The 21,696-nt window shown below is 37.0% G+C and overlaps 2 protein-coding genes across 6 annotated transcripts; one reads left to right on the plus strand and one right to left on the minus strand.

The window, feature by feature from the left end:
* The first annotated feature begins 223 nt into the window (after window positions 1-223).
* LOC119988532 (chaperonin 60 subunit alpha 2, chloroplastic) lies at window positions 224-5,728 on the plus strand. 4 transcript variants are annotated; one of them, XM_038833595.1, is made up of 9 exons: window positions 224-352; window positions 577-751; window positions 1,457-1,585; window positions 1,671-1,878; window positions 2,003-2,148; window positions 3,305-3,611; window positions 3,895-4,145; window positions 4,783-4,983; window positions 5,177-5,728. In XM_038833595.1, exons 3-9 carry the CDS (start codon window positions 1,553-1,555, stop codon window positions 5,462-5,464), a joined length of 1,434 nt encoding a protein of 477 aa, XP_038689523.1. In that variant the 5' UTR covers window positions 224-352; window positions 577-751; window positions 1,457-1,552; the 3' UTR covers window positions 5,465-5,728. The 4 variants fall into 4 exon arrangements, with proteins under 4 accessions (XP_038689523.1, XP_038689522.1, XP_038689524.1 ...); XM_038833594.1 differs by having other exon boundaries at window positions 1,457-1,578; XM_038833596.1 differs by lacking the exons at window positions 224-352; window positions 577-751 and adding an exon at window positions 789-1,339.
* Window positions 5,729-6,426: 698 nt separating this feature from the next.
* LOC119989005 (protein NAP1-like) lies at window positions 6,427-20,606 on the minus strand. Of its 2 annotated transcripts, none has more exons than XM_038834288.1 (24): window positions 20,268-20,606; window positions 19,243-19,664; window positions 19,068-19,142; window positions 18,508-18,588; window positions 18,124-18,204; window positions 17,843-17,925; window positions 16,498-16,582; window positions 15,976-16,101; window positions 15,726-15,833; window positions 15,395-15,439; window positions 15,176-15,318; window positions 14,910-15,042; window positions 14,343-14,453; window positions 14,146-14,224; window positions 12,839-13,032; window positions 11,427-11,572; window positions 11,049-11,130; window positions 10,685-10,795; window positions 10,221-10,346; window positions 9,985-10,124; window positions 9,808-9,904; window positions 8,485-9,476; window positions 7,756-7,968; window positions 6,427-7,122 (listed from the first exon to the last, which is right to left on the minus strand). In XM_038834288.1, exons 2-24 carry the CDS (start codon window positions 19,651-19,653, stop codon window positions 6,651-6,653), a joined length of 4,134 nt encoding a protein of 1,377 aa, XP_038690216.1. In that variant the 5' UTR covers window positions 19,654-19,664; window positions 20,268-20,606; the 3' UTR covers window positions 6,427-6,650. The 2 variants fall into 2 exon arrangements, with proteins under 2 accessions (XP_038690216.1, XP_038690214.1); XM_038834286.1 differs by having other exon boundaries at window positions 14,343-14,456.
* Between the last annotated feature and the right edge of the window lie 1,090 nt (window positions 20,607-21,696).

Raw genomic sequence — 21,696 nt, forward strand, 5'->3', positions numbered from 1 at the left:
TTAGTTTTAGCACCCCAAGCCTGGAAAAAAATTGAGCATTGCTATTTCCTTCTTTTTTTTTCTTCTTAAACTAAAATTATTAACTGGAGGTTGATTTTTTCATTATATTTTTCAAGTTGGGCCTAAACTAATGGGCTAAGTAGATTGTTCAGGCCCAACAATTAACGCTTTCGACCCATTTGGCAAACGATTCGACCGGGTCGAACTCAGTCACCCTAAACTAAAAGCCTCAAAAGTTAAAACCTCCTTAAAACCTCACTAGATTCTGGAGCTCAATATGCTCTTCAACGTCTCTCGAATGTCTCTCTGTTTCTCCTCACCACTTCCATTCGCAGATGCACCTCTCTTCTATGTATGTCCTCCTCTCTGTACTATTTGTGTGTGTGTGAACTGCTTTGATTGAGGATTGAGATACATATTGATATCTAGCTGGGGGAAAGAGTGTCAAAAGGGAGTGGTTTCAATGGAAGCTGCAATAAATACTACTAGAATTCACTACATGGAACTATGCCTGCTTTGGTTATCTTATCCTTGTACGCGCTTGGATTGCGAATTTGACGCATAGATTTGTTGCAGAACCTTAATGGAAGGCAAAGGACGCTTGGGTTCTGGACGAACCCTAAGATTACGAGGAGTTTGGTGGTGAGTGGAGGCGCAAAGAAGATATCTTACGGAAAAGAATCCAGAGAGGCCTTGCAAGCCGGGATAGATAAGCTTGCTGATGCTGTTTCTCTCACCTTGGGCCCAAGAGGTATCTGGAGCTTCTTCTATATTCACCTCGTGCATCTGGATACTGTGAAATTATTCTTAATTTGATTATGTAGACAGTGTTTTGCTGTTTGTATGCATCTGTGATTACTGTCTCAACAAAGATGGTGAGCTAGTTGTGGAGGAATTGTGCGTGTTTTCTTAGAAGATGTCTCTTTACTATGATGATTGCCTTTTTGCTTATACATATAGTGGGGTCTTGATATGCTCTCTGCATTTAGTTTCGCAGTGTCTAACACTAATATTGATAATTATACCACAATACTGAAGTTAATCAGGCTTGATAGTATTAGGTATCATAATGGTAGAGAAGATGGATTAACCTTTTCATCTCTTGGATGCTATCATTTTTTGTATTTAGTAGGGGTGCAACCTAGAGGTCACAATTTAACATATTATGTGGGGGTTAAGATCTACATACATCTTATTTATCTCCAACCCCAACCACCACGAGAGTATTGTGTACAAGAGTTGTTTATATTTTAACAGACGAAGCTGTGGTTCAGTGGTGCATGTGTGCAACCTAACGGTCACATGTTCAATTCCTGGAAACAGTCTCTCAGTATGCAGGGTAAGATTTGCGTAAATCATGCATGTTCTGCGGGAGCCTTGTGCACAGAAGTTGTTTACAAGTATGTTAACGTGGCTTCGTTGATTGACTTAATCTTTTTCTTGCCCAATCATGCAGGGCGTAATGTTGTTCTGTCTGAGTCGGGGAAACTAAAAGTAGTTAATGATGGTGTAACAATTGCTCGAGCTATTGAGCTTTCAGATACATTGGAGAATGTTGGAGCAATGCTTATTCAAGAGGTTCATGGTTGCTACATAATCTTTTCCTCTAAATTTCTTGTTGATTTTATATGCTTAATTAATGATAAACATGTAAAATGAGTTCCTACCAGGTTGCGTGTAAAATGAATGATTTGGCCGGTGATGGTACTACCACAGCAATCATATTGGCTCGTGAAATGATCAGATCGGGGTTGTTGGCTGTTGCTTTTGGCGCGAACCCTGTTTCGTTGAAGAAAGGAATGGACCGGACTGTTGTGGAATTGGTCAAGGTCTTGAAAAAGAGAAGTTATCCTGTAAAAGGAAGAGATGATATAAAAGGTCTCTGATTCTCCTTTATTTTAAGCTTGTTGAAAAGTATTCCACTTAGAAATACTCTACCAAAAAATTGTAAATTTGTTTTTGGTTAGAAACATAACTTTGAAATTCTTAAATCTCTTCGCAGCCGTGGCTTCAATCTCTGCTGGAAATGATGAGTTTGTTGGGAATTTGATTGCTGAAGCGATAGAGAAAATTGGCCCCGATGGAATAGTCTCTCTTGAATCATCAGCTTCAGCTGAAACCTCCGTTATAGTTGAGGAAGGAATGAAGGTGATCCTGATGTTCTAAGTCTGGAAAGTTATTTGTCTATCTTCTAATACTTTAAATTTTAACATAAGTTACTGCTCAATGTGCACAATGCCGCTACACAAGTTCACATGCTCCTTGTCAAAATATAAAGAAATTCTTCAAGATCTGAACAGTTTATGTAAAATATTTTAAAAAAAAAAAAAAACTCATTAATTTTGATTAAAATTGGTTGGAACTCTCTTGAAAGTAGGACATGATTTCAGTTGTTTATCTTCTTCTTTTCCTTAAAATTATTTTTTCTACTCCTTGACAATAGATAAGTCACTGACAGAACCATGGAACCGTTATGACTATCAGTAGTCCAATTTTAGTCAATGATTGTATGTTTACAATCTGCTTCAAACTTTCAGTTTAATAGGATCAAGGCAATAACAAAATACCAGAAAGCTCAAAATGCTAGAAATAACTTACTGATTGGAACGTAAAAGGTTCATGCACTATTCTAAATCCATTAGAGAGTACAAGACTTTTAATATGTATGTTGCTCCAATTCCTTTTGAAATAATAACATTGGTATTATAAAATCCCTGTTGTTCCCTCTTTTTAATTAGTACTGTGGCAAATATAGCCCCTTGCACCCCAACATTTTCTCAACTGCACTAAATAAGTGTATGAAGCCTCACTTTTAGATAGTTATTCCTAGCATGATAAAGCTGTTGTTTTGCGAAGTGAGTGCACTTTGACATGTGTCAATGCAATTAACCCATACTAGCCTTTGAACCACAAAGCTTTTCTTACCAGTCTTTGTCACAACCATGAATTGCTTCGGTAATGAATGATTATCTGAGATACTGCAGCATTGATCTCCTTATGATTTGGAGTCTCATACCAGTCTGAATCTGACCACATAGTCCAATAAAACACTCCTCATGGTTATTGACATATGATAAAATGGATTATATTCTGAACTGGAACGCTTTGGTGCCGAAAGATAAAGCGAATAAGCTTTTCTTTGGCTTTATTGATGATTGAGCTGTAGGCCTTAGCATTTACAAATTGATACGTTTTGTGATCTTGTTACAGTGTAGTGTTCATATATTTTGGCTTCTGATTCCTCTCTATGGTAAATTAGAAGTTCTTTCTTTACAGATTTATTATATGAGCTCTCGCTTTACAGATTGACAAGGGTTATATGTCACCACACTTCATCACAAACCAAGAAAAATCTATTGTGGAGTTTGACAATGCTAAAGTCCTTGTAACTGATCAAAAAATTGCGACAGTGGAAGAAATAGTTCCTTTGCTAGAAAAGGCGAATCAGTTGAGTGTTCCACTGCTAATTTTTGCTGAGGATATCTCAATGAAAGTATTGAGAACACTAGTGGTTAACAAAACACAAGGTCTGCTTAATGTTGCTGTTGTCAAATGCCCGGGAGTTGGAGAAAGAAAGAAAGCTCTGTTGCAGGACATTGCCCTTATGACAGGTGAACTTACATTCATAAGTCTAACCAAAATCGAGGCTCCTATTTTAGAAATTCATGCACTCCAAAACATGAATCGGTATAGTAGATGTTCTAATAAACACATGATACATTTTTTTTTTTCTTGAGAAACTGTGTAGTGTTGATACAAACTCATCTAGAACGTCAATATGAATGTCAACTGTCTTATATTGTTGTAACAACACTAAAAAAGCTATTTATATATAAGATTTCCTGCCAAGAAGTCATCTCTATTTATTCGGGGAGATAATTTCAATATTATCAGGTGCTGATTATATCTCTGGAGAATTGGGACTCGGCCTTATAGGTGCAACATCAGATCAGCTTGGTGTTGCACGAAAAGTTACCATAACAAGTAACTCAACAACCATTGTAGCTGACCCCTCAACCAAAGCTGAAATTCAAGCAAGAATTTTGCAGATAAAGAAGGATCTTGCTGAAACCAATAATGCTTATCTGTCGAGAAAGCTCTCCGAAAGAATTGCTAAACTCTGTGGTGGTGTGGCTGTCATCAAGGTTTGCGAGATAAACCCTTTTAATTACTTATTATTACTTTCTATAGATTTCGTCACAAACCTTATTACTTATTTTTTATTACTTCCTATAGATTTTGTCACAAATAGTATGTTTTTTCTATTGTCACTTGTGGATGAATTTTACTGTGTTAAAATAAAAGATTGATAACATTGGTTTTATTTATTGTGTAGTACAAAGAGAGCCCTTATATAGGGGAATAGAGGAAAAATGAAACTCAAGAGATGAATGAAACTTATAAATTAAGAAAACATCATAGGAACCTAAATCAATATAAACTAGAAAACTAAATCATAATAATATATTCTAAGTTTTTAACACCCCCCTCTCAAACTAAATGATTGATTGTTGGTCGTTGACTGACTAAGTATGTTTATGCATTAGAGCGGATCAAATTGCATATTTTGTGGAGAGAGAAAAATCAGGTGAACATAATGTGACTATGTATTTCACTTGTTTCTTACGATCTGATTCTTGTTGCAACTATAAAGATAAATAAAATATGAATATAACCTCGCAAGTTTGTGGGAATATATCCTGCAACTGAACTAGTGTTGCTCCTAAAGTTTTTTTGTTATGTTTCTATATTTACTTTGTGATGCATTATGGTGCAATTTAGGTTGGAGCACACACTGAATTGGAACTTGAAGATAGGAAACTGAGAATTGAGGATGCAAAGAATTCTACATTTGCTGCCATGGATGAGGGAATTGTGCCTGGGGGTGGTGCCACATATGTTCATCTTACAGAGCAGGTTCCCATGATCAAGGACTCTATGGAGGATGCAAATGAACGGATTGGTGTTGATATAGTAGCGAAGGTTAGCTCTCACGCTGTCTCATTTCTTTCCTTTCTAATGTTTGTGAGTCCTTTTGGGCTAAGTGGACAAGCATTGCACCTCTATATAGAATATATGTATCCTCCTTTGAATACCTTGATTAATAAGTTTGCGACTAAATTTTTTTTGATTGAAGCACATTTGTACAAGTGACATTATAACAGTGGAATTACAGGCACTTGTTGCACCTGCCAGAGCAATTGCTACCAATGCAGGGGTTGATGGGGAGGTGGTCATAGAAAAGATTCGATCATGTGAATGGAGATGTGGCTACAATGCAATGGCGGACAAATATGAAGATCTTCTAAATGCTGGAGTGATAGATCCTTGCAAGGTTTCAAGATATGCTCTTCAAATTGCTGCCTCCATTGCTGGGGTAGTTCTAACAACTCAAGCTGTCATGGTGGAAAAAGTAAAGAAGCCAAAGCCTAGTATCCCTCAGGTTCCTGGAATAACACCTTGAAACCCGAAAAAGATACCATATGAGCTGTTTCACCTACATCCAGACAAGGCCTGTACATTTCGGTAGCCTGGTTTTGACTTCAAGGTAAGTATAGAAGACGAAGAGGTATTTCCATAGATCACGTTCTCATCCAACTTTTAAAAAATGAGAGCATGAAGTGCCAAGTTGAATTTCTTTTTGTGTATGTTGGGTAATTCTAGATGTCTCTTTTGTGTAACGGAATTCTAAGATGAATATTGAATAGATAGACCTTCTTCTAGACTATCTTTGGAGCTCTTGCTTCTGTACTTGAATTTTCAGATGTAAAGATCGCACTTCGCTCATGTTACAAGCAGTAGTTACCTCCAATCTTAACCTTTTTTGCCGTGGCAGGCACTGCAAATGCTCAAAAAAAAATCTGACGAAGGCAAGGAAAACCGTGCGGCCAACTAAGCCTAACCTACAGGCCCAAGCCCACTCCCAGACCGAAATCAATGTTGGGCTAATTTTGAACTCAGACCTGGCCCACGGGCCGAAAATAGTTACCAAGCCCATGTTTTGGCTAAGCCATACGGACCCGGCAGAGATAAACGGGCTTTCTAACAACGCCCGGCCCATATGTAAATTAATTTCATATGCTTACTTTGCTTAGGCATGTTGGGTTGGTCCGAACTGGGCTGGGCCGGGATTTAACAATGTTACCCCAGACTCAAGCCCGGCTCGAAATTGAGGTCTGGCTAATTTTGAAGCTCCGGCCCAGCCAACAGGCCTAAAATAGTTGCCAAGCCCATTTTTTTTAGGCCAGATGGGCTGGGCCGGACTGGGAGGACTTCCGGCCTGATGTCTTAGAAACCCCCCCCCCTTTCATTGTCTAGCTTGTGCTATAGCGGCATAGCCTATAATAGTATAATTGAACTTGGAAAATACATCCGCCAACATATCTACGAATCACCACATAAAAAAATTCACATAATCAGGAAAAATAAAATAAAATAACCTGACATTCATTAATGCATCTATTATCACAAGCAGCTTAGCCAAAGGTATTACTCCCATAACATAGGCAAGAGGCAGGTGTGAATTATAGATCTACATCTTGTCAAAATTTGTATTTACTAGCTCGGATCAACATGTGCTAAATGTACAACTGACCATTTATAAGAAGCAGATAATTTAGCACCAGTTCCTCTTTCTGGTCATCATCTTTCTATTTATATGATATAGGACCAGATCTTGACACTGCAAACCTCGGTAGTGGACTTGGCCCTCTGCTACTTGAAGTTGAAGTATCAACAAACTTCATTTTACTACGGCTTGAGCTGTAATCTAGAGGTCCAGATCGTCGGACATTGCTTCGATGATCTGCTTCATGGAGGTGATCCTGGCTATGAGGTAATGAACCCTTGAAGTAAGCATAGTCATTAGCACTGTGCTGAGGAGTCAAGTCACCACGAGGTTGCTTCACTATTGGAGATGCATGTGATAGTGATACAGCAGGTGAATGGCGAGGTGAGATGCTTAGTAACGCTAGTGGCATCGATGGAGAATTTCCATAGTACTGGCTATATATTGAACGGAGAATGGCATAAGGAACATGAGATTCGAGAGAGCTTCTTGGAAGGTACGGAGAAATCTCAGACAGTTGGTTCAGGAATATCAACTTGGCAACAAGATGAGATCTGGCAGAAACAGAAAATGATCATCAGCAATTTGCAAAACATCTGAACCGACACAACTGATATCTCCAGTCATACTTGTTTAGATAAGCAACAGCTTAAAAAAATAGACGATAACGTTAGGCACCTATTTTTTAATGCGCTCAATATCAAATGGAACATGCGCTCTGGATTTAAGTAGCCACCCAAAAAGGGTTCAAAGCTCAACTTTGCATCATAATCACATGAGATTTCAAATTTTCACTAGTAAAGAACTCTCACAAGTACGCCATAATGAAGGGTTGTACTGACAAGAAAGGTAATGTTTATAAAAGAATCGGCCAGCACATAATGATCAAAAGGAACACAAGCGCAAAATATAAATAATCAGACAAAGGACTTGGCAATGAGCCAAACACTATTTTTCAGTATTTGTAGCAGCACACATAACACTGTTAAGTGCAGCAAACACAAAAACATTGGCTAACATCCACCAATGTGCTAATGCACCACTTGGCGTGCAGCTCACCCACAAATTATTTGAATGCTAAGGTGATTTTGTGACTTGTTTGAAGGCCATGACAAATATTTCTCAAGGAAAAGCCGAAAAAGTGAAAATGAAAACACTTGGGAGTTTATCATCAATCGATCACTCACCTGTTTACTTCACCCCAAGAATCCAGTATAATTCCAGCGGAGAACTTGACAAAGAGCTGCATCGCTGACTTTATACCTGCTTCGGCTGATATTCGGTTTTGTAACTCAGTATCCAAGTTCTCATCAATATGGCCATTTGATGGAGACTCTCTTTGCTGATGTTCACGCTCCAATCTGACAAATTCACTTCCTGCAATCACAGCACTGATGCACCTGCCAAACAGAAATTAAATCTCGATGAAAAAAATGATCATCAGGGTCCAACCGAGATATTACAAGTTATAAAGCTTGACGGGATAACAATAACTAAAAAATAAAAACAAAAAGGCAGAAGAGTAAACTAGCCCATGACCAGCATAAAACTTCTGCCAAAAGTATAACCTTTTCTGTATGAACACAGAAATGTTCATTTTCTTTCACATTCAAAAGAAAAGGAAAAGTTTGATTTCAAGAAGCTCAAATGCCGTAATCAAAAGCATAAGTTGATTAGAGTTTCTTTTCTAAGGGCTCATGGACAAGGATCATAGGTAAGCATGTCCCTATTATCGCTTATGTAATCAAAGTTAGCAGTCAAACCTTATTGCTTGTTGCAGGCGAATGGAAATGCAAAATAATTCACCCTACCCGTATCACAATTTCTTAAAGTAAAAGAACAAATCAGTACTTTTCCGGTGATCATTAATTGTATATAACAGCTCCAAACATATGCCTTACAAGAAGAATACCAACCTTGCCAAGCAATATATATTGTTGTTAAAGCCCCCTGTTTCGACATTGAAGCCAGTGGTGTTCCAAATATTGGATGTCATAAAGCTGGCAAAGAAATAAGGTAACAAGTTCCAAGAACCATCATTTGCGCCCCCTGCTTCTTCCAAGATCGACCGCACCCACTCAGAATCATGATCACCCACCCTGCCAACACTATTTGCTACCCTCCTTATCCTTCTGATTTCTTTCTTTTCTGGAATTTCCTCAGGAATATGCTTAATTACACTGTCAAGTAATGAATATATCAAGGGCGCACCATCCTCAAGCACTGCTCCAGTAGCTTCAGCTAGAAGCTGATCAAAAGACAATGCTTGCCCTGCCTCAATGCAAAATCCAATTACTGTGTCCAAGTCTCCGATCTGCTTCAAACATGCCTCTCTTTCTATACGGTCACCAGAATGCATGCTGCCAGCCACTGCCTCTAGCAACTCACGGTTAGACCGTAACGACGTGTCAATGCAATTCAATAGTGCGGCTGTGTGTTCTCTCATCATCCTATCCAGCCTGTCAACCCCATAACCACCAAAAATACGAACAAAGGCCTTCAATTCTCTGAAACCTGTGACTGAATCAGCAAAATATCCACCGACAGGCCTTGTGCTTTTGAAGCAATTATGCATAGGCGTAAAAATGATTCCAGCACCTGATACGTCCTTGATTATGTTTTCTATGTACCAGTTGCAAACAGCTTCAGTGGCTGATCCAGAAAGTTGGTCGGCTGGTTTTTCATACAACTGCAAGGAAGAAACTGGTCCTGTGAAGGCCTCTGTGAGTAGCACCTCCCGAATACCCTGTGTTAGGTCCATGCTAATGTGCTGCTCTGCCAGATGGACTATGCTCATGTGTCGACGAATCAGAGATTCCAAGATGGAAGGCCGTTGAAGATCATGCTCAGTTTTCAGAGCTGTGAGCAATCTCCTCCTAAAGTTACCAAGAACGCATTCTCTCATGTACTGCACATAAAACCAGTTTTTCCTCATTGTAAATATACAAACATGATGCATCCTGATATGATAAAAAGGCACACAAATATATGCAAACAAAGCACGACAACATGCTAAGATCTCCAATAAGGTATTACTCTTGGTACTGCTCCAACAATTTGTTCTTAATCCACTCAGTCAACCATTACCACATTATGATCTCCAATGTGGTATATACAAATTTTAGTTCTTTGTTACCTAGTTTTCTCGTGTAGCGAAAATGTTATACTGTAGCTAACTAAAAACATCTGTAATCCTGCTCTCGGTGATCTTGGAGGAGGGAAAGATTTGCATGCCTTACCTCTCGAAGAACAAAGACATGATTTAGAACACATATAGGTTCCATATCATTTAAAACTGAGCACAAGTTGGTCAACCTTTGCATTGCAGCTTCTAACCTGCCATCAACACAAATACCAGTATTGATAACTTGAGATACATTGAGAGAAAGACAAAAAGAACTATGAAGGATCCTCACATTTTGATAGAACTATTATTTTCAGGGTAGCTCTCATGGCCAGGCAAAGGAAAACCAACTCCTCCCTTTGGCGATTTCATTGAAGGAATTGACACTCGTGCCGCATTATTCAAATAGAAAGCTGCCTGCTCTGGGAGAAGCTGAAATTATTTTAGGGATTAGTTTTACGATGGATATTATCTCCAACAGTCGAACACCTGAACTACTTATAACAATACAATTTTAAAGTACCAAACCTGAGTCTCAAGAGCACCAAATCCTCCGTCAGAATCAAGAATATTGATTAAACCCTCCAATCCACCCATGATAGATTCAATGAGAGACTCTACATATAGTACTGCATCTCGACCAATTTTAGTTACCTGCTTGAAAAAAACATCCAGAAAACTTTGTAGTTTCACTTCCGTGAGAGAAGAAAAAAGAAAAAAAAAAAAAGGTGGCGAAGGGGGAGGGCAGGATAAGACAGTGGTAAACGCCATAATCTTTTCAGTGCATACAAAGACCAAACCTAAGTTCTGGAAGGCATTGAGTAATGGAATATTACAAATCTAAGACAAATATTGGCCCTATGGAAGTTAAATGATTTTAGCATGGCTATTCAGGAGTGGAAGAAAGGAGAGAGAAAATGGAGAATGGCATAGGATGGAGGGCGTTGTAACTTGTAAGTATGCCTGTGGACATTATTTAGCTCATAGATTACCTCTTCTGGAACAATTGGAGAAGCACACTCTGGGAAACTGCTAGCAACACCTAGCCATGCACAACAATGCTGCGGACGTCCTTCTGGTCCAAACATGGTGTTCCTGAACACCTGTAACAACATGTATGCTCAGTTCTCAACTAGACAAATTTAGCAGTATTTAACATACATATAACCAACTATATTCGGAGAGAGACTAAAGAATCACTAAAACAGAGGGAGAAAAAAAGAAGAAAAGGCAAGGATAAAAGGCAGAGACACCACAGAGAGAGAGAGAGAGAGAGAGAGAGAGAGAAGGAAATAGTGTCTTGTCCACTGGACTAATAATTGATTAAATAAGTAAACTGAAGAAGAGAGAATTGACCGTTGTGAGGTGCTGGTGGTGGAAATAAAGTTTTTTAAGACTTCCATGCTTTGACAATTGGGATTCCAACTCATCAACACATCTGCACACAGAGAGATCCATGAATGTAATGATCAATTTTCACAAACTAAGATATTAAATGCAAGATGGCCACAACTCAATGCTAAATGTAAGATGCCCATAATTCAATGCCAATTGCCAAGAACTTCGATTAAAATTTCAACTCATTTTTTCTATAGTTCCAAAATATTACATAATGTACATCGCTACTATCATTCAATAAGTTGATCATATTGGAAATATGAGACTATTATCTGATTCACAAGTTGAATCTGCAAATGCTAAAGACTTCAGCTATCACCCCAGAGCAAAGAGTACCTGGACCAATTGTAAGCAGCATTGCCCTCTGATAGCAACCCTTCCTTTCCGGTGGACACAGTAGCTCTCTCCAAGTGTCTAATGTTGATAGATGAACGAGCAGATGTGACAATCATCAATATCGATAGCCAATCCTTACGGAATTGCTGATTAGCAAAAAATGATTATTAGTTCCGTTAACTTGTTATAAAAAAGCAACTAGTAAAATATTAATTATAATAATAGCAATCAAAAGGGAAACATAATTTAACTAGGTACGGGATAGAATAGGATGGATTCAGTAGAATGAGCTGCAACAAAAAGATAACACCAACAATCAATCACCTGATCAACGATGCAAGGATATAAACTAAAGGTAGAGCTTTAAGCATATAAACTCATGCCCGCTTTACAGCAAAACAATCAAGCAATCCATCAATCAATTAGTGATATAATATGCCTTAGAAAAAAAAATTGGTGAGATGTAGAGGAAGGATAGGGATTTAAACTAATGCCAAATTATACTTCATCAATAAAACCATATTGCAACAAATGTGCGTGTTACAATTCAGATCATTTCACGAAGTCTACACACCATGAAGAGAGTGAACCAGAAGAAGCAGGCAGCAAATAATAGACAGCATTGCTGGCAAGTTGAACACTGCTCAAAAGTGACTCATTAAATACTACCTAAGCCTTGCACATCATATTGGTAACAGCAGAATTCCATTATAGATCACTGAGAGTCATGCCCTAAAAACTCATTCCTAAACTTAAACATCTGGCTTCGTGCAAAAAGTCTTTTAGGTAATCATGCTACTTGCAGAAGACCACATGGTATAAGAGAATGAAAGGAAATGTCATGAAGAAAATAATCGTTGCTGTCCATGTAATCTCCTATGGTTAGATTTCAAAAACTAACATTACTTCACAAGTTGTCAGTCTTAATGAAGCCTTGAAAAGTTTGTATGATAAGTTTAGCATCAATTGGAATACGACACAGACGAATGAAGAGGTTGGGGAGAATATGCATATACAGATTTATATATACACAAATAGGAACATGCACACATTTAATAAGAAAGCTGAAAAGAACCACCCCAAGAATCTAGCATCGGATCCTGAGTTCAAAACTTCACACCTCCTAGTCAAAAACAAAATATTGATGTGTTGGGCAGAGGCAGGTCATCAGCTAAAGCTTTTAGGATAAATAATGTTTTAGATGAGTTATCATTACTGTAGAGTTGGAACTACTAGAGATTATAGTTATATCTTAATATTCAAACAACAGATTGTAGTAGGCATCTCTTCAATTAATATTTAACAATGAAATGGTTATACAAAAGAATAGTGATATCAGTTAAACTACAGAAAATTCAACTTCTAAAAAATGAAGTAAATATGGAAGAACTTAGTTTGCACAGATTTCTTACAGACAGATCACATGTAACGACTGAAATATTTCCACCCTGTGGTTCTGGAATGTTTTGAAGGTGCTGAACAATCCGCTGAAAAAGTCCTTTCAAGGCCACATCAAGATCAAGAGCCACCATTCCTGGAGTTCCCAGCAAAAAACGGATTCGACCAGAACATGAAGAAAGATAGGACAGAGCATAACCTCGAATTGCTGCATTCAAATAGGAAAATCATCAAACCTAGTAAATACATTTGAAAAGCTATCACTGGCAATGCACTAAGAAGGCTACACAGCAATCCTTGTTATAAACTTATATAATTAATATAAATATGCAGTAGGGTCAATTATAGGCAAAGTGCTCTTCTGTTGAATCAAGTCCAATATTCAATGTAATAGCAATCATTTCAGGTGTATGTGTCGGTGGGTGGGTGTTTGGGGGGGGGTGTGATGACAAGGGAAATCGGGGTCCAAGGCCCATCATGGAGCAATGGTACTTCATCCCAAGGATCAGGTAAATCACAACTGCTTTACCTGTCCAAGTAAACACATGCCTCGGTCTAGGAAACCTGCTCCACTTTAGACAATCATCCAAATATAGAACTAATACATAGTGATTAACAAGTTTTCTTAAAACATAAATAATGGCAGTTGGCAGTTATGTCGTACACAAGCAAGAAACAAACTTTGAGAGATAAGAATCAGCCTGGGACTGAAATCATGGGAAAAATAAATAGCAAAGACCAGATGCTGAGTAAACATTTAATTGACAGTGTTACTTAAGTCATTCCAGTGGTCGTGACACTGTAGTAGACGAAGTAAGTATAAGTGACAGATTAGCAGATATTGAAACCACAGCGTTACATTTTGCAGGCTCTGGTGGAAGTCTTTTCAATTGGTAACTAGCTAAATTGAAAAATTCTTAGACACCATGGCTTCGTTGCCAAACCTCACAAGAGTCACGAAAGCTTACTCTGCACTGCCACATTGTTCTTATTAATTTTTTGGTTGCCATTTTAACAAAATGTTTGATATGCTTTTCAGAGAGAAATTTAAGGAGACTCTTATTATCAAAGGTTGTTGGCCACACATCATAATTGTATAGCATTGGAAACATTATACATTTAATGAAGTACTGCAACATTTCAGGTTAAGTACCCTCAACATAACCACTGGATCAACATAAATAGTGCTATTTATAATATCATATTACCAATGACATTGAAAGTAAAAAATTTATGATAATTCAATTTGTATGCAACTTAAACACTGTTTCTCTACAACATTGTTGAGATAAAATGTTATCTGAATCAGTTTCAATCTAACCTGCAATATACTTGCGCACAAGACAGCATAGATGGTCCATGCCATCTAACAAAAACCCAATAGTCGGATCATTTGGATCCTGCTTAAAAAAAACAGCAATCTTAAGTTAACTAAATAACAGGTTCACTATATACCCAATGACAGCAGCCTAATGGTAAGAGATTTAATAGATACATGGTTAAAAAAACTTGACTTACAATGTCAACTGCTATCATGCGAGTAGTTTTAGATTTTGTCGAGGTAATCCCTACATGTTGGAAGTACCAAATGACTTCAGATTGAGCCAAAGCCAAGGCAGAAAATACCATCTGCTGGAGCGCAAAATCATTAAAGAAATATTTGTTATGAAGATCATTCAATGCATTCAATAGACAAACATGAAGTCTGCTTTCTATAAGTATTGAAAAGGGTTGAAAATTTGAGATCAGTCGCTCCAGCCTTTCACTCAACTTCTTTTTCCACTACTCTTAAATAAGAAGGAATTACACAATTATACCACTTTTATTGGAAATTTATTTTTAAATATGCACACAAGGAGAAAGAACCAAAAAGAAGATGTGTGTGAAATTTCCTTCATCTTATGAAATCCATATCCCAGTGGAATGCAAATCTTATTTATCATGAAAGTTCTCCCCAACGATCCAATATGCTTCTTAAGAGATTTCTGGGGTTCTCATAATTTCTAGCATTGTAAAAGATAAATTTGAAGCAGACCTGCAAATTGCAATATGTCCTGCAAAATATAATTCAAATGAAAAAATCACCTGAATGTTTGGAGCCAGTAGACTCGGCTGATCAGTAAAAAAGAGTACCATTCTTCCAATTTCTTGCTTTAATAATATCCTTCTTTCTCTGTGTGTAGCATCACAGGATAATAGTGCTTGCTCATGCACTTCACTGCAAAATCAACCACTTTACAAATCATATCAAAATAAAAAACACAGTACTAGACAGGTTTAATGAAGATCAAAGTTAATGCAATATATTTTACCACGGGAAAGAAAATTGTATTAGCCATTTGTTGCCATACCTTATCATTTTCTCAACCTGCTTTGCCACACTGTATTCTAAATCTGCTTCCTTTTGCTTGGTACGTCCAGATTTAGCCATCTTCTTTGATTCTAATATCCGTGGCAAAACATATAGCTGATAGTCCTCATGCAAAAACAAATACTGCAAATACAAGATTTTAACAACAGTGCTCCAGTAAATGAAGAATTCTTGTTCAGAAACAGACACTCAATCTCACCTCATCCCTGAATAATGTAAGAACCAAATTTTCCTTGAGTACAACCTAAAAAGCATTTAAAACGACAAAAGTAAGATAGGAATGCACTTCAAATGATGAAATCACGAAACAGAATCATGTCTCAAAAAAAAGTGAACAAATTAACAGGGCACTTCACATTTATAGCAAAAGGATAAGATGAGCAAAACAGAAAACATAATGGAGAACAAAAAAGTTCCAAAGCAATAAATCATCGTAGATCAAATCTCAATTACTAAAAATCCCCAAAATGCAAGGAATGCCTGTTGCCTGAGTTGTAAGGTTGATGAAAACATGAATCATGAGGGCATACCAGAGCAATATCAATGCTAGTGACACGAAGCAGCTCATCAGGACAAACTAGATACCCAAGTAACACCCATTCGCTATAAGAAGTAACATTTGCTAGATCCTGAGCTCTCTGCAAAGTGAAAACTTGATGTGAGATATGCATTGTAATAATAAACCTTCAATTTAAAAAAAATAAAAAATAGGGACAAAAGCATGACAGAAGTATTTAGACAATTTTAAATATATGTCAAATTCATCATAACAGTATGTACCATGGGGTGAGCAGAATTTGTGAGAATATCTGGGTATCGAGGATGATACGGGCTTAAAAACCCTTCATTTCTCAGCTTCCTTGTATCCGTGGATAGAAAAATAATAGGACCTACAGCCTCCAGAATCTGAATACAAATTGAAAATGTTAATAATGAAGTGATAGCAGCCCCTGGGAATGCATCTCGCAAAAATGATTTTAAGATGACAATTGGGGAGGGACCCTGCTAGCCCACGTGACCTGGCCTATTAGGAGTGGGTAAATGGTGTAACAAACGAGTCAATGGAGCAGGAATGGGGTGTGGGAGTTCAACTTGTTAAAGGTATTGTATCAAGTATCAACCATATTGCTCATGAGTCTAGATGACAAAAAGTTTCTAAAGCTTATGGAATACTTCATGCTGGTACACAAGAATCACACCAAATTCCAAAATAATTTTCAGACGAAAATCGTCAGAAAAGATTGTAAGACAATTGTTCAAAACTATAATCTCATATTGACAAAAATTGAGGAGAGCAATGACCTCGCCAATACGTGGGCTAACAAAATTTAGGTCTTCTTGTAATCCTTTCAGAGGGGGATCATAAGAGTCAATGAATTGAACCAACCTGAAACTCATGTGGAAAAAAAAAAAAAAAAAAAAGAGCGTTATCAAGAGTCGATGTATTATGAACCAGTGACAATCACATGATGGTCAACCTTTGAAATAAACAAAAGCAAAAGCAGAGTTCAGCAAGTTAGCAAAACAGAAATAGCCTACATTCAATGAGACAATTCTATGCAACTAGGACATTTTGGCATCAAAATCAGTGAAACTACACACAGTGAGATCATTGTAGCCTAGGTGTCTCAACTTCAATCCACATGGGGAGGTTATCCCTGAAATATGGGCTATGTTGCCCACTCCAACATTGTATGCACCCATCAACCCGAAAAAATCAGCCGCTGCCATGAAGCCTTGATTTGGAGTTACTAAATACCTTTCATAGAGGACAGGATGGAGAATTTTGATAATAATTCACGTATGGAAGGTAAAGAAAATAATTTTTCAACACTTTATTTCTCTTCCATATTTCTTCCTAATTCTGTAATAAGCAATATCACGAATAGAAACAATAGAGATGGGTCACCTAAGTAGACAGGACCAAATGCTATGCTTGAGGACCAAATTAAGTAAGTAGTTCTAACAGTTAAGGGTTTTGGATGGCTATAATAGAAGTCCCAAATTCTTGGATTTGGTCAACTGGTCCATGAGTTTTAATTGCTTATTTAACAGTCTTTTTTTTATAAGTAATAGTCACTATAACAAAAAAAAAAACCACCAGAAAGACTGATTCTTGGAAGGACAGCAACCGGCATCATTTTTCATTTGCGAACTTGGGGATTAGGAAAATGCATGTCAATGTCATGAAATCCTTAAACCAGGGTGGACATACACTAGAATAATCTGCATCCATTTGCGGCGCACAAACATTTTGTGCAAAAGGAGCAGGTTGAAAATTATGTGTAGTAGGATTTTACATGCACAGAGAATAGCAATAAGTAATTATTGAAGTGTCTACTCTTACGAATTAGCATCAACAGATCTCGAGCCTTCTGAAAATTATGTCATTCATGTAGTACTGCCTTTGATTTCCCCATCTCATTAATATAAAAGCAAATAAACAAAACCATCAGTTTCTTTGATTAAATTGATGGAAACAACAGATTTATTTCTATCCAAGGCCCAAGCTTTATATCATCAGCAAGAAGCCATATTAACACGTCTGTAAGGCCGGTCTTAGAAAATGAAAAACTTTCAAGATCATATTAAGTCATTTAGCACAGTTAAAAAAAGCTATCTCCAACAACAAAAAAATATTTCATACCGATGATAAAAATCACAGTCTCTGTCATTTCTTGACATGGCATGCAATAGGTTATACATTTGCAGCATCATTTTCCGTGGTATCTGTATAAACAAACGCTATGTATCACAGTAAAGAAATACAAATATATAATGCACCTAAGTTTTAACTGACTGATGTAAAACTTGTTGCGGCATATTTTCCAACTCAACTCCAAAAGAAAAGAAAAAGAAAGAACAAAGGAGAAGAAGGAAAGAAAGATAAGAAATGTAGAGAATAAAGATTAAGGACGGTTAACTTGCCTTCTCAGACAGGAGATTAACTCGGACAAACGAGCAAAAGAGATCCATAAAAGCGTGCAGTATAAGTGAGTTCTGATGAGGCTGAAAAAAGCTGCACCATGTTATCAGAGATTCCACAAATAAAGCCTATACATTATGTTTCCCATCATCTTGATAACCAAAAAAAAAAAAAAAATAGCCCAGCACTTTATAAGTATTGATACATATCAACCACCATATAGACAAATAATTTCATCCAACCAAAGTTTGAGAGATTTCTTTTGACTTTTGAGGCCATTTTCCTGGGTCTCTCACAATGAGCAGAGCATCAATATTATGGGAGATGTCCTTGCAATGTCATCAATACTAAAGCTTCCACTGTATAGAGAGTTGATTTTCACTCACCAACAAGGTGATAACAGTACTACTGAGATCCAGAATAAGTCGCAAAGCTTGTTCACGAAATGCCATCAAGTCAACAAGAAGCTGATCCACACAAAACAAAGCTATTAACAAATTAATATTGATCAACTATTTTTGAATACGATTGATTTTTCTTTCCTTACAATGAATAAAAACCAATTTCACCAAAATATCTGACTTTTCACGAAGCATTTTTTAGTAAATATGACAAAATAGGATCTTGAAACTTTTTATTTTATCATCATGAGATACCATCAAAAAGAATGAGAATGGATAGAAACATAGATTGAACCACCAAGATAATAATTAATATATATTGCTCGAAATGTGAGCACCATATAACATGTAGGATGATGATCCAAAAAGATGGCAAGAAGTATAACCCATGAAACCCACTTGATGTGGAAAAATATGGAGAATTTGGAAATTATATAAGACAAAAAATTTCTTTCATGTTATCTTCAAAATTGCCATTTATCGTATATTTGTTAATACAAAGGCATCTGTGCAAAAATTAGCAGTAAAATAAAATAAAATTGTACCTGAACCCATGGTTCCAAGCTCTGCAAATGTACCTCAGCACTATCATGCAGCGAATCCAAGGCAGCTTTATCGACCTGTGTCATTGTTTGGAAAACAATATGACTCACCTACACTATATTCAGTGGCAAAGATGAAAACATCAAATTTCTATTAATGAAAGTTAATGATTCTTACACGTTCGAGTTGCAATTTGCTAAAATGCTCCGGAAACTTTTTTGAGAGCAGTAAGCAAATCCTCGGATGATTAGGGAAAACACCAGCTTTCCAAAATGCTTCTGAAAATACATGACCAACTGGATCCGGGTAGTCTAAAATTTGATTCAGTCTATACATTTTGGCCATCAGGCCTTCCGCAACACCTGTGAGTTGAACTACCCACTGCATGTTCAAACCTTTAAGGAAACCACCTGACTGGACCTGTCCATCGGAACCAGTATTCCTGACATTCCTAGATGTCACAGGGGAAGTTATATCAGGACCCAAGTACTCAGTCCATCGTGATGGACCCTCCCATTCCTTGGATCTCACAGAAGTGGGTGACATTAAAGCATCCTGGCTCGAGAAGTGGTGCCTTGATTTTGCCATACCTTCTAAACCTGCTCAAAAACTCTGCAGATGAAGCTCTGATAAAAATATCTAAATCAAATATCTAAATTTTTTACAACACAATCCTGTGCCTTCAACTTAAAAATATAGTCACTATATGCTCAATGTATTCGCAAACAAAGGGCAATTCCTTCATTTAGGCATTCCCTAGGAATCAAGGAAGAAGATCTAAGTCTGATGCTAAAGCATGGTTAGAACTCAAAATTTGAGCTCTCACTAATTAAGCAGCACAACAGTTATTTCGCTCAATAACTTTCAGAATAAAATGCAGCCGTGATAACATCTTTAGCTAACTTCTGATAATTTCAATTCCAAAATACACAGACATCAAGATAACATAAACCACATCCTCAATAGAGTCTAACACAGAAAATTAAGGGTTAAATAAGCACAACCAAAATTAGTAACTCTGCATAAATCCACGTTCAAACCGTGCGCACGAAAGACAGTAACTAAGAGGACAAAATTCAACAAAAACGTCGGCATTTGCTTGCTCTAAAAATGAGGGGGATAAAATACTTGAACTCACTATATTTCTCTCCAAATAAAACTAATTTCCAATCAGAGAAATCGAGAGACAGAGAGTACCGTACATTTAGAGCTTCGCAGTTGAGAAGCAATGCAGCAGCAACATAATCAATTACGAGCATCAACTTCAGATCTAAACGACGCAGGCAAGGAGAGTTGTTGGTTTAATTCACAATGACGAAGAGACTGAAATTTGTTGAGCACTTTGAGAGAGAAAGGACACATACAATTTGACCATTTGGTTTCGACAGACAGTGAAAGGTTCTTTAAGAATTTCTCCTTTAAACACAACCTTGTCTATTTGCGTCAACCATTAGTCTCCACCTCTGTTTGAGAAATTTGATTTTCTCGGGAAAACTGGGTTTAAGTGAAAACGAAAGAGAAAATCAAATCAAATAAGCTCAATTTAGATGGTGATTAAACTAAACTGAATTTAAGCGTTCTAATTAGATTGAAAAAATTGCCGTCAGTTTTGTTATAGTGCGGGCATCACTACAGCATTACGGTGGTTCCCATGAACCATAGTGCGCCACATCATGTGATCATGTTGGAAATAAGAGCACTCGCATTAACATGATCTCTATTTTACCTGACTCAAATATTATTATTTTTTGATAGAGAATATATACAACACAAGCAGATATAAGCAATATTATTTTTGATAATTTACAATATCTCTATTTAACAATAACCACATCAGTATCAATATTATAAATTTCTACAATATTAAACCCTAAATTTACATTAAAAATGTTTAAAATGACGTAACCACACTTTTTGCAGAGAGAAAATTGAAGAGAAGAGAGTATATTCTAATAGGACAATGCTAGATATCCTTAAAATTTGACTTCAAAAATCCTTCAAATTTATGTGGCATTAAAATAGTCAGGATTAAAAACACATACGTAGGATCCACTTCACATCCAACACTCCACGAGGTCTTTTGAGGTCTAAAGCATTATCCATTCTAATATTTTATGTTCAGAGATTATGAGGTATGTTTCCAAAAGTATAGAAACACTCCTGCAAGTATTTATGTTAGCCACTTTTTACAAATATTAGGGGTGTTTAAAAAAATTGTAGAAATCAAATAAGTGTCAAACTGATCAATTGGTAAGTTATTTTCAAAAATAAATTACAAAGAACCAACCGATAACTAATCGAAATAATCATCGATAACCAACCAATTTGTCGATTATTTTCATGTCAAAAAATCAGGAGAAAAAAAATCGACTGTAACCGACCTTTTACATCAATTTTATGGACAGTGATGCAAGCGATCTTAAACAATTGATTTAGCTAGCACACGGGAGAACTGCGGACCATGATGTAACTGATTGGCGCCTCTCCAATTATGAGTGGCGCGCATGATGAAATTAACGTTTTTCATGCCTATTATACTTGATGATGCATGATTGACCTTAATCCTTTTGTTTTTTATATGCTAGTGGCAGTAGTTCCAAGCTGTGCGTACATTACAAGAATTCTCTTGTT

Source organism: Tripterygium wilfordii, chromosome 21, assembly GCF_013401445.1.
Source record: "Tripterygium wilfordii isolate XIE 37 chromosome 21, ASM1340144v1, whole genome shotgun sequence".
In the NCBI taxonomy this organism is placed as follows: Eukaryota; Viridiplantae; Streptophyta; class Magnoliopsida; order Celastrales; family Celastraceae; genus Tripterygium; species Tripterygium wilfordii.